Source organism: Cnephaeus nilssonii, assembly GCF_951640355.1.
Source record: "Cnephaeus nilssonii genome assembly, chromosome: 8".
NCBI lineage: Eukaryota > Metazoa > Chordata > Mammalia > Chiroptera > Vespertilionidae > Cnephaeus > Cnephaeus nilssonii.
This window is the reverse complement of record NC_137079.1, coordinates 26,069,250-26,081,493: the sequence shown is the minus strand read 5'-3', so window position 1 is coordinate 26,081,493 and position 12,244 is coordinate 26,069,250. Positions and strand designations below refer to the sequence as shown.

Sequence of the window (12,244 nt, the reverse complement as noted above, 5' to 3'; positions counted from 1 at the left end):
TTATTTGTTATCTTGCAAGCGAACCCTCGGCGTGTCGTTGTTATTTATAGAAATGGTATCAGTCAGCGTGGTTTCCGAAGGCCATCCAGAGGGAGGGGGGAGAGGTGAAACTGAAACCTTGGGCTGAGACAGTCATGCAGATTGGGGGATTGTCACGGGCCTCGCAAGCCCGAGAAAGGTCTAGAAAAGAATAAGAAGCTAAAACTGATAGAGTTTTCTAAACTGGGCTTAGGAATTTTAAAAGCACAAGACAAATGCCTTCTCCCCGCATCCTGCCACCTGCACCGCTCCGAGGCCGGAGCTCAGCGTCCAGGCTGGAGGTGCACGGGAGCAGCTTCGGTCCCTCCACTCACCCACCCAGACCGCCTGCAGCCGGCCTCCCGTCCCCTGGCTCCTGGGCGCCCTGGACATGGAGATGGTGGGTCTGGGTGGGGCAAGTATAGCTGAGCCTTTCTTCCTGCTCCTCAGGGGTGTGCTCCTTCATATGAGGGAGGGGCAGGGAACACAGAGGCACCCCGCCCCCCCGTGACTCCTGACCCAGAGCAAGGGGGCCTTCTTGAGCCTTACTGTGTGTGCACAGATGGGGGCGGGGGGGGGGGCAGTGGCTGCTTCCCAGGGTCTTCCCTCGGCTTTTATTTGTCCCCAGTGCTGCCCTCAGCCCCCATCTCGAAGATGACGTGGGCCAAGATCCACAGCCAGGGTCCCCGTCTAACCAGCTCCCCTTCATGGTGTAGACCGGCAGCTCTGGAGTAGTGATTTCTGGCGGGCAGGGGCAGATGAAAGAAACTTCTAACACAGCTTCCTGAGGGCGAGGAGCCCGAGACTCGGTCATCTCTGCCCCTCCATGCCTGACCTAGTGCCCGACACACACGTGCCCAGCCAGTGACCAACGAATGCATGGACACAGGGCGCCTCCTTCCTCTAAAGGGGAGGCTTGGAGTTCGGAGTCCCGGTTTCTAGAGGAGGTTCTGGTGCCAACAGTCCTGCCCCACTTCGTACAGCGAGCGAGTAGGACCCAAGTGCTTCTGAACGTGGGCTCTGTGGACGTCTATGAAACAGGATTGATTAGCATCTATACAGTCGCTTCTGGCACTTACTCTCTGATGGATATCTGAGGAAGAACTCTCTTGTTTTCAAATGAGACTTAAGGAGAGAGCAGAAAGACAAGTTCGGGAAGCACCCAGCAGGACCCTCCTGCCTGGTGGAGGCCTCGTTTCAGAGGCAAAGATCTGAGCCCCTCCCGGACCCCAGGGCACCTGTGGTGGGGCCGCCTCACCCACCTGGGGGCGCTTGGGGCAGCGGTGACTGGGTGGCCACAGAGCTTAGGCCCCAGGCAGCTCAGTTCCACCTGGACGAGGACCCTTCTCTCCCAGGAGACGGCTGGCCAAAGTGCTTGCAGCGGTCTGAAGTCCCTGCTTCTAGGGCATGAGTTTCCTGAGACGGACAGACTAGCGTAGTTAAAAACTCGACACCACCTGAACCAGGAAAAATGAGGTCGTTTGAGATCTCTGTTCTGAAGTAGTGGAGGGACAGAAGGGTCCAGCTGTGGTCCTGTCCCCCTCCCGCCCCCCCCCCCCCGCCGCCATCTATTTGACAGAGGTTGTTAAGCAGGGCCTGTCCTGCCTGCCTCTCGCCGAGCATGGGTGCCAGTGGGGACACGTAGGTGAGTCATCCTTGGAGAAAGCGCTGACGCTCCAGCCCCAGGACATCCAGGCAGGAAGAAGCCAGGCAGGGAGGCTGGCATTCTGGAACCCACAGAGCCTTCTGGACCCGAAGGCCGTCCAGGAATTCCTGTGAAATACCTGGAAGAATCCCGACCAGAAAACCTGGGTGTTCCACTCGCCTCCTCAGAACCCCACTGGTTTCTTAGTCTCGGTTGTCGGGTCTTAGCTTTTAAAACGTTGACTTTAAAACCATTGTGTATCTCACTTTCTTCTACTGTCTGTTCTTTCCAGCTTTTCTCTCTTATTTGGTGAACGCTTGCTCATAACATGTACTTATTAACGTTTCAAGTAATCTTTTTTTTGTATTTTCCTTTGTCAGGTTTTTTTCTATTTATTTTTCCCCATGGACTTTCATGTTTTTCTTCTTTTCCTCGATATGGCTCATTTTATTATCCCCCAACTCCTTTAGATATTTCTACCCCTTTTATTCTGTTTGACACTTTACTCCCTCCCTTCCTCTCTCACTCCCTCTGTCCACGTTGGCCCAGCTTTCGCTTGGTGGGTCACAGCATCCGGGGTGCTGAGCCAGTAGGATCTTCTGGCCTCCTTTTCCGCAGAGCCCATTGTCCTGCAGTTACAGGTCGGGAGGCGCTGGAAGTCCAGAGGAGGCCGCGTGCCTGGCACACCTTCAGGGTGGGTCCTGAGAAGGCTGGCTGTTAGCAGGTGACACGACGCTGCACCTGCCGGCAGCCGATCAGTGTTGAGAAGTCATTTGACTTTCTTATTCTTTGACATTAGTTTTTCACGGAGAACAGGAAGAATGTCCCTCTTGTGCTTTCAGCACTATCTCAAGATGGATGGTGGGTCATGTGTGTTGTCTACGCCCTTTGACCTTAAAGAAAGCCACTGCGCACCCCCAAACAGCATCCCTGTTCCTGTACCTTTAACAGTCACGTATGAAGGCATGGTGGGAAACCTCCTCTTCTCCCTCCCCGTGTGTTTCAGAAAGGGAACACGGCTCTGCACATCGCCGCCCTCGCTGGTCAGGACGAGGTGGTCCGGGAGCTCGTCAATTATGGCGCCAATGTCAACGCCCAGTCCCAGGTGTGGCTCTCTCCGGTCCCTGCACTAGAGGGCGCTCTTTCCTTCTTCACCTGTGTGTCTGTTACACCGCGGGCACATTGGCTACTGGGCTGCACACACTGCACAGCTAAGTCTAGATTTGCTAGTGATATGTCTCCAAGCAACGAAGAAGTATTATCTTTAGTATAATTAAAGAAGTAATATCTTTAGTATTTTTTCACACTTCTACACATTCTAAGCATGATGTGGTTGGTCATGGTGGACCTCGTCCCTGTTCAGTAAACCAGCCAAATCGTATATTTAGTTGTGACCCATTTGGGGAGAGAAGCTGTGTATGGGGACTGGGACATGTGAAAATAGAGAAGTGTGTGGGAGAGGCTGATGGACGGAGACGAGGGGCAGAAACAGACTTCCATGGAGTGTCGCCCCCACCTTGTGGTCTTTTGTAATCATCCCAATGGGCCATTTCAAAAGGCAGTGAGTTTTTAGACGTGGAGATACGGGTGGGGATATTGCTCTGTGGGCTAGGTGAAAACAGGGTGTGAGAGTGCTGTCCTCCAGTGTAGAGATTTTTGCACTGGTTTTAGCATCTCTCACTGTTGTGGGTGACGTGCAATGACTTTTTCTCTTGGTTTACAGAAAGGCTTCACACCCCTGTACATGGCAGCACAAGAGAATCACTTGGAAGTGGTGAAGTTCTTACTGGAGAATGGAGCTAACCAGAATGTAGCCACAGAAGTAAGTACCTTGGGAAATGGCCTCACCGCCAGAAGTCTCCAGGGGTCGGACATGGTTGCGGGTCATGTGTTCCTGAGGCCCGGCTGGAGGTGCAGCCTGTGTCCTGATCAATGTGGTGTCATTGAGCGCTCTTGACCTTCAGATCCCTGCACTCCTCCTGGCTGCTGTTGGCTCTGCAAGGCAGTAAGAGACAGAGCCATGGGTCTTGAGGAATGCCCAGGCACATAGCAGAGAAATGACATCAGAGTCTAACATGTCGCTTCCACTATAACCGACACTGAAGGCGGGACAGGGGTGGGGGTGGGGCAGCTGTGTATGATTGACAGGTCTGCTTTGGACCTTAATGAGAAAGTCTCTTGCCATGAGTCCACGGTGCACCCTCGACAAGTTAATTAACTCTGATCCTGAATTTCGTCATTGATGAAACGATGACGTTGAACCTGACGCTAAGGCTTCTCTTGCACCTTATTGCTGTAAAGACTTAACGATTACATGACTCTGTTATCATTCTGCTTCGCCAGTTCATGGGGTCCCAGTGTACAACTGGGGGGAATGAATAACAGTAGCTCACAATTAAATTCTCAGTGCCTGACATGGTTTCTAGCTTTTAGTAGGTGTTCATTAATTTTCGTGAAATAAATAAGTGAATACTCATTCACCATGTTTAAGGCACTGTCCTGGCACCAGTAGATGCGATGAGAAGAGGTAGGAAAATAAACAAATGCTTCTCATAGCACTCAGACTGGGAACCAATTATAAAGGCAAAGTAAGTCAGTGCTTAAGAAGAACGACTGTAGGTTCTGTGAGGTTGCAGAGGAGAGTTGGGTCAAGAAAGGCTTCAAGGAGGAGGTGGCATTGACGTGGGACTTAGAGGAGGGTGGGAGGGTTTGAAGAGCAGAGGACTGGAGGCCGAGGGCCTGTTATGAGCAAGAGCCCTGAGGTGTGGTCACGTGGGTCCTGCCTGAGGCCAGCCGGGGGTCGGCCACAGTCAGAGCAAATCGACCTTTCCTCCTCCCCTCTGGCCAGGACGGCTTCACCCCTCTCGCCGTGGCTCTGCAGCAGGGCCACGAGAACGTGGTGGCACACCTCATCAACTACGGGACGAAGGGGAAGGTGCGCCTCCCTGCCCTGCATATCGCGGCCCGCAACGACGACACCCGGACGGCTGCGGTGCTTCTGCAGAATGACCCCAACCCGGACGTGCTTTCCAAGGTGAGGGCAGCCCGACGGAGGACAGGAGAAGTCTAGAGCCTGGACCATGGAGACCTACAGGTTACAGAGGCAGCTCCCCCAGACCAGAGGTGGTGCTAGCCGTTACACGGAGCACCAGCCCCACGGTGACTTCAGGCCCCCACTAGGACATCTAGGAGCCCCACTGTAAACCCCTGGTGGACACTGAGGAGAATGTGCTTGGTGTGGAGCAGGGAAGGTTTCTGTTGCTCCCGCCCATCCCGAAAGTGTCCAGGTGGGCAGGCTGGGTCTCCGCCAGAGTGAAACTTTGGAATCCCAGCAGGTGGTGTTCTAGAACCGTGGTCGGCAAACTCATTAGTCAACAGAGCCAAATATCAACAGTACAACGATTGAAATTTCTTTTGAGAACTGAAAACCGACTTCTGTGCATGGGCCACGAAGTTTCAATCGCACTGTACGTGCGCGCCCGCATGTGGTATTTTGTGGAAGAGCCACACTCAAGGGGCCAAAGAGCCGCATGTTGCTCGAGAGCTGCAGTTTGCTGACCACTGTTCTAGAATATTGTTTTCCTGGCTGCCCCCTGGTGGAGGGAGGGAGTGACCCCACATGCGGAGAGGAGACCGTGGAGGGTCATCCGGGGGGGCCTGCACAGCTAGCCATCTGGACATGCTGTCTGACGTTTTGAGTCACTGCTGACCCACTCTCTGTAAGTTTAGGTGGCTCATTTCTTCTCTTGCTGTGGGAATTGACTTGCATTTGGGTTATTCTTAGAGGCCCCTCACCCCATGGTCCGTAGGTTTGGTCTGGAAAAGTGCTGACTGAGTAGGTAGGGTCTGAGGTTATGGAACAGAAAGATGGCAATAGACCCACCAAGGGGTCGGAGGTCTGCGTTTGACTAGCCAGCTGAGTCATTATACCCTGTAAGGGGGCTGAAACATCCCTAGAACTGAGATCGTGGACCCAATCCCACTTCAGACTCATGAATTAAAATCTCTTCGTAAGAAAGCACTCAGATGAAAGGGCCCACAGAGTTGGAGGCAATCCTAGTCCATGGTTTGTCCGTGTGAACCACAGAACAAGGAATGTGGGTCACGCGGGGGCCATACCTATTTTTTAAAAAAAATATGTTTTTATTGATTTCAGAGAGATGAAGGGAAAGGGAGAGAGGGATAGAAACATCAATCATGAGAGAGAATCATTGATCTGCTGTCTCCTGCACACCTCCTAATGCAACCTGGGCATGTGCCCTGACAGGGAATCGAACCGTGACCTCCTGGTTCACGAGTCAACACTCAATCCCTGAGCCACACTGGCCAGGCTAGCTTTTTATCTTTTAGGTTTTTGTATGGTGGTAAGTTTTTTGTTTTTTTTTAAATTTATTGGGGTGACATGGTTAAGAAGATTATGTAGGTTTCAAGTGTACATTTCTATGATACATGATATCTGTGTATTGCTTTGTGTGCCTACCACCCAAAGTCAAATCATCTTCCATCACCATATATTTGGTTCCCGGTACCCTTTACTACTCCCTCACCCCCTTTCCCTCTGGTAACCACCATACTCTTGTCTGTGTCTCTGAGTTTTTGTTTATTTATTTTTGTTTGTTTACTTGTTGCTTACAGTTTTATACCCCAAATATGAGTGAAATCAGATGGTTCTTAACCTTTTCTGCCTTTTTGCTTAGCACGATATTCTCAAGGTCCATTCATGTTGTCGCAAATGGAAATATCTCATCTTTTCTTATGGCGGAGTAGTATTCCACTGTATATATGTAGCACATCTTCTTCATCCAGTGATCTATGAAGGACACTTTGGTTGTTTCTATGTCTTGGCCCCCAGGAATAATGCTGCAATGAATTTAGGGGTGCACATAGCTTTGCAAATAATTTTCACCTGGATTTTGAATGTAACCTGTCATAGACTCTCTCGACCCCTCCGGCAAATGTGCTCATCAGCCTAACTCTGCTTGATGTGTGGGGTCCTCTGGCCCGGCCAGCGTTGTTGGAATCCCTGGGCTGATGCTGAGATAGAAATGACAGTACATGGCACGTGACAAGATGTCCCCACTCTGTTGTGCCCCAGACAGGATTTACCCCCCTCCACATCGCAGCTCACTATGAGAACCTCAACGTGGCCCAGTTACTCCTCAACCGGGGAGCCAGTGTCAACTTCACGCCACAGGTGAGCTCTCTGGTGGGCCAGGGCTCGGGGGGCCTAGAGTCTAGATGCTCCCACCTCTCTCCTATGGCAGCATGAATTCCCCCGATTGCAGGAGGGGCTGTGGCTCCTCGGTAGGTTTCTACTCACATGCCCCTCAGTCTCCCTGTGCCCCTTCTAGAGGGGGAAATCCTGGAGGGTGGGACTGGTTTGCTTTCTCTGTGTGCTGACTCTGGGAGACCTGGCCTTGGCCAGCGTGCTGTGATTAACAACAATAATACAGGTTTTGAATCTTTCTCTGGCAAGAAATATCCTCACAGTAGGCTTAATGTGGCTGTTAGTTCTGCTGCCGTTGCGGGGCGGGGCCGGGGGCAGGAGGGATAGGGTAGGGAGCAGCTGCTTTCCCCAGGAGGATGCACGCCCTGACTGGTCCTATTCTCCCTCCAGAACGGCATCACGCCACTGCACATCGCCTCCCGCAGGGGGAACGTGATCATGGTGCGGCTCCTGCTGGACCGCGGGGCCCAGATAGAAACAAGGACCAAGGTGGGTGCCAGTGGGCCCCGTGGCAAGGCCAGGGGAGGGATTCTACCTTCCAGAGTCTAACCCGGGGTGGTGGGTCTCGGTGATGAGCTGGTGGTGGGCCTGCAGCCTCCGGGAGCAGCGCACCACGGGAGACAGGGGGCAGCAGGAGAATTTAACAAGACAGTAATGGAGTCAAGCTGGTCCTTAAGGAGGCATCGTGCTCCTGCGGTGGGAATGATGCTGGGGCAGCCTTCTCTCCAACGGCCTCTGATAGGTGCCTTTGGGGCTTTCTCTTTGTGACTCTGTTTTTTAAAGGATGAATTGACACCTCTCCACTGTGCAGCTCGGAATGGGCACGTGCGAATCTCAGAGATCCTGCTGGACCACGGGGCACCCATCCAAGCCAAAACCAAGGTGCGTGCCTCCTTTCCACGAGGAGTATCTTGTAGACGGGGCTCCAGGCCAGGCCAGCCTGGGATCCTAATACTGCTAACTGAGCCAGAGTGCGTGACCGCCCCAATGCCTGTTGCATAGGAGGCACTCTCTATAGCCCTAATGATTATCTTGATCGGGGTCAGCAAAATTTTCTCTAAGGGCCAGATAGTAAATATTTTCAGGCTTTACAGGCCATGGTCTCTGTCTCAATGACTCAATTCCACCATTAGAGCAGGAAAGCAACCATGGATGATAATATGCAAACTAGCAGCCGTGTTCCAATAAAACTTTATTTACAAACACAGCCAACAGGCCAGATTTGACCCCCAGGCTGCAATTGTCCATAGCTTTAGATCAACCCTTGTATATTTCACCCTGGCTCCAGAAAAGACAGGAGCTAACCCTTGGAAAAGTCTTCAGAGCCGGGCCAGGCTGGAGTAAAGTTAAAAAGAAAACAAAGCGGTTCTTTTCAGTGTCCATTAGGGACCAGAGCCAAGGCCCATCCGTCAGTTCTCATAGCAGGTCTTGAGTCTTCCTGGGGCTAACGCTGTCAGACCACCCAGTGTTGCCCACCAGGCCCCGTTCCCCATTCTTTGGGGTGAATTTAAAGGATGTGAGTTTAGAATAGTGAGGCAGAAACCAGGCCCAGTGTGGCCACTCTGGAGGTTTTCTGTGAGAAGATCTATGTCATAAAGTTGTAGCACAGTTCTTAACCACGCAAGGCAATTTATTTCCTGACAAATGATCATGTGAGTATTCTACAGAGCTCTCTATAATTTGGGTCATGATTCATAGCACCAAGCTGGCGTGTGTGTGTGTGTGTGTGTGTGTGTGTGTGTGTGTGTGTGTGTTGGGTGAAGGTATCCTCTACTAAGCAAGTTTATATCTCATTTAATCCTCCGTCCAAGGCTGCTGTGCTACTGTGCCCCTTTGAGCATGCCTCTTACTCCCTGTGTGCCTCCGTTTCTTCATCTGGAGAGCTCTCCTCCTCTCTTCCAGGGTCTCAGGGATGATTACATGAAATAACATCTTTGAAAGTACATGTAAAAGCAGAAGTCCTCAGAGAAGTGGAGGTATAATTGCTACTACCACTTATTAGGTCAGGAAATTCTCAACATGTTTCCACAGAGGGCCTGTTTTTAAAACTCATAAATGTCCTAAGTTAGTAATGCTCTTATATTATCTAGATTATTAAAATGGGACCTAAAAAAGATGGTCATGAAAATTCTTTACTGAGAATGTCCTTCTTTTCAATTGGGAAATATGGTATGACCTGTTTAAAATGCAGTGAGTGGAATGAAGTGTGTTGGTTTGCTGGGGCTGCTATAACAAAGTGCCATGCCCTGGGCGGGGGGCCTTAAACCACAGAAGGTTATTGTCGCACAGTCTGGAGGTCAAGGTCAGCAGGGTTGGCTCCTCTGTGGCTGTGAGGGAGAATCTGCTCCTGGCCCCATCCTCTCCCCCCCACCCCCCGCCCCCGGTTTCTCGTGGTTTGCGGGGAGTCTCTGGCTTGTAGAAGCATCACCGAGATCTCTTCCTCATCTTTACACAGTGTTCTCCCTGTGTATATGTCTGTGTAAAATTTCTCCTTAAAAAAGAAAAAGTTTTTATTGATTTCAGAAGGAAGGGAGAGGGGGAGACAGAGAGAGAAACATCAATGATTAGAGAGAATCATTGATCAACTGCCCCCTGCACACCTTGCCCCTCTTCCCTCCACTGGGGATCGAGCCCACAACCCAGGTATGTGCCCTGAGCGGTAATCGAACCATGACCTCCTGGTGCATGGGTTGATGCTCAATCACTGAGGCACACCAGCCAAGCCAAATTTCTCTTTTTTATAAGGACAGCAGTCAAACTGGAATAGGCCCCACACTAATGACCTCATCTTAACGAACTGCACCTACAGTGACCCTGTTTCCACACGCAGCATCGTGTGGGGAAGAAGCAGGAAGTGAGGTTGGAGTCGTTGCCCTGAATGGCCGTGTTCTGTCTCCAGAAGCCTTTGTGATTGTTTTCTTCCCTCTCCACCCAGAACGGCTTGTCCCCAATTCACATGGCGGCTCAGGGAGACCACCTTGACTGTGTTCGACTTCTATTGCAATACAACGCAGAGATAGACGACATCACGCTGGATCACCTGACCCCTCTCCACGTGGCAGCCCACTGTGGCCATCACAGAGTGGCCAAGGTCCTTTTGGATAAAGGGGCCAAACCAAACTCCAGAGCCCTGGTGAGTGGGAGGCTGGTGGAGAAGATGCCAGGGGGGCAAGGACCAAGGGAGGCAGGACCAGAGCTGCTCGGCTGAGGGGCACTGACTGGGAAGGTGTCAGTGCGTGCGCACGGGGCATGGCGGTGCACAGGCAGGACAGTGACCCCTGCTGACGGCAGCCCCAGGAACAGGCTGAGATCAGGGGAGGCTTTGGGCCCAGGAGCCCTGACTCAGGAAGCAGAGTTCATGGTTTGCACCTGGGCTGGGGGTGCCACTCCATCTGAGCTGGGCCGAGGGACGGTGATTCCTTAGAGCAGGCGTCCTCAAACTGTGGCCCATGTGCCACATGCAGGTGTTTTTGCCATTTTGTTTTTTACTTCAAAATAAGATATGTGCAGTGTGCATAGGAATTTGTTCATAGTTTTTTTAAAACTATAGTCCGGCCCTCCAACAGTCTGAGGGACAGTGAACTGGCCCCCTGTTTAAAAAGTTTGAGGACCCCTGCCTTAGAGACTGCCTGGCTTTATATGCTTTGTGGGTGAGTAAATGGCCTGGGCTAAGTACGCATCCTTCCTCTGCAGAGTGTTCATGCTGCTCGTGCAGAGGTGAGTTCAGGCCTAAAGCTAATCCCCTCCTAGGTGGTTCAGGGACCTGGGGGGCCGGAGCTCTGCCCAGAGCCTGCCCAGGACCCCTCTCCAGAGGGAGAGAATTTGGAAGGCAGAGTAGCCTCCAGAGACTGCAAGGATGGTTCAATCATTCATTCAGAAAACTCATCAAGCTCGTACCATGTGCCAGGCACTGTTCCAGGTGGTCGGAGTTTCTCAGCCTCAGCACTGTTGACATTTTGAGCCTGATGCTTTTTGTGGCAGGGGGGCTGCCCTGTGCACTATAGGATGTGTAGCAGCACCCCTGGCCTCTACCTGCTAGGTGCTAAGAGCATGTCTCCTCAGTGGTGACAATCAAAACCTCTCCAGACATTGCCTCATGTCCCCGGGGTGGGGGCGGGGGGACACCCTCACACACACACTTTGAGAACCACTGCCCTAGGGGGATAAAGCACCGAAAAACACCAGCGAACAGACAAAAACAAGCAAGCAAATATCCCTGCCCTGGTGGAGTTTACGCTCTAGCATATCACTGTAGGGCAGAGCTGATGCACAGAAATTCGTTTTGCTAAACATGAGCATCAGTCTCTGGGAAGAGGGAACATGATTGGCTTCGCAAACACACTCTTTCGTGTAAATTTCCCCTTGAGGAAACTTTAAACAGCAGGCTCTTTTAGTGCATCCAAGAATATGATTACATTTCCAGAAAAGGTTTATAGACAACACGCTCAGGAACGTGCCTGGTGCCGACAGTGAGCGCCACCTGCCTCTGCAGTGATTTGCAGTCGATGACGCTCTGGTCTGTGGGAGGTTGCTGACAGGCTGGGGCAGAGGCTGCCTCTCACTCAACAAGGCGGTCTGGGTGCCCCTTGGGCTGGCGTGTGAGCGCCCGCTTGTCTGTCTCCCTTTGTGTGGGGCTGCAGAATGGCTTCACCCCCTTACACATCGCCTGCAAGAAGAACCATATCCGGGTCATGGAGCTGCTGCTGAAGACGGGAGCCTCCATCGACGCTGTCACCGAGGTAGGAGAAACTCCGCAGGTGAGCGGGTGGCCTCCCCCGATGGTTTCCTCCCGTAGCCTCCTGGAGAGTTGTCCTGTGTAGCCGTGAGTGGCCACAGGAGTGTGCGTGTGCGTGCAAGTCTAGACTGCTCCAAGGAGCATACGGGGGGTGACCGAGACAAGGGAACCTGTGTCAAGTCTCAGGGAGCTTTCCAAGATCAGATGCAGTTCTTTGAGTTGTAACAGTGGGCAGAATCATCCTGTAGTGAGTGATGGTTTCCCTCCAGCCATTTTCCTGGACATGAACCCATCCCATCTGACTCCCTTTTCTTGGAAAACTAGTCTAGAGCAGGTGGAGGCAGGAAAGCCTTAGCGCCATCTGGCTGTCTCTTCCTTGGAGGAGTGGGGAGGTCCTCTCTCTTCTCACTCCTCTTTTCTGTTCCAGTCTGGCCTGACCCCTCTCCACGTGGCCTCCTTCATGGGGCACCTGCCCATCGTGAAGAACCTCCTGCAGCGGGGGGCATCGCCCAACGTCTCCAATGTGGTAAGCCCGTGGGGACAGCAAGGGCTCTTTTCTTGACACCAAGAGCTCAGGGGCCGCGGACACACTGGCCCCAGGAGAGGGCCGCGGACACAC

The 12,244-nt window shown here is 52.3% G+C and overlaps 1 protein-coding gene across 1 annotated transcript in view; it reads left to right on the top strand.

Moving 5' to 3' along the window:
• The window catches only part of ANK1 (ankyrin 1), a gene marked incomplete at its 5' end in the record, with an annotated part of 198,141 nt that overhangs the window by 132,678 nt on the left and 53,219 nt on the right, over positions 1-12,244 (top strand). The window contains 9 exon segments of the mRNA XM_079779383.1: positions 2,670-2,768; positions 3,387-3,485; positions 4,512-4,697; positions 6,759-6,857; positions 7,281-7,379; positions 7,674-7,772; positions 9,826-10,023; positions 11,531-11,629; positions 12,053-12,151. Of these exon segments, the coding sequence (XP_079635509.1) occupies positions 2,670-2,768; positions 3,387-3,485; positions 4,512-4,697; positions 6,759-6,857; positions 7,281-7,379; positions 7,674-7,772; positions 9,826-10,023; positions 11,531-11,629; positions 12,053-12,151 (1,077 nt within the window).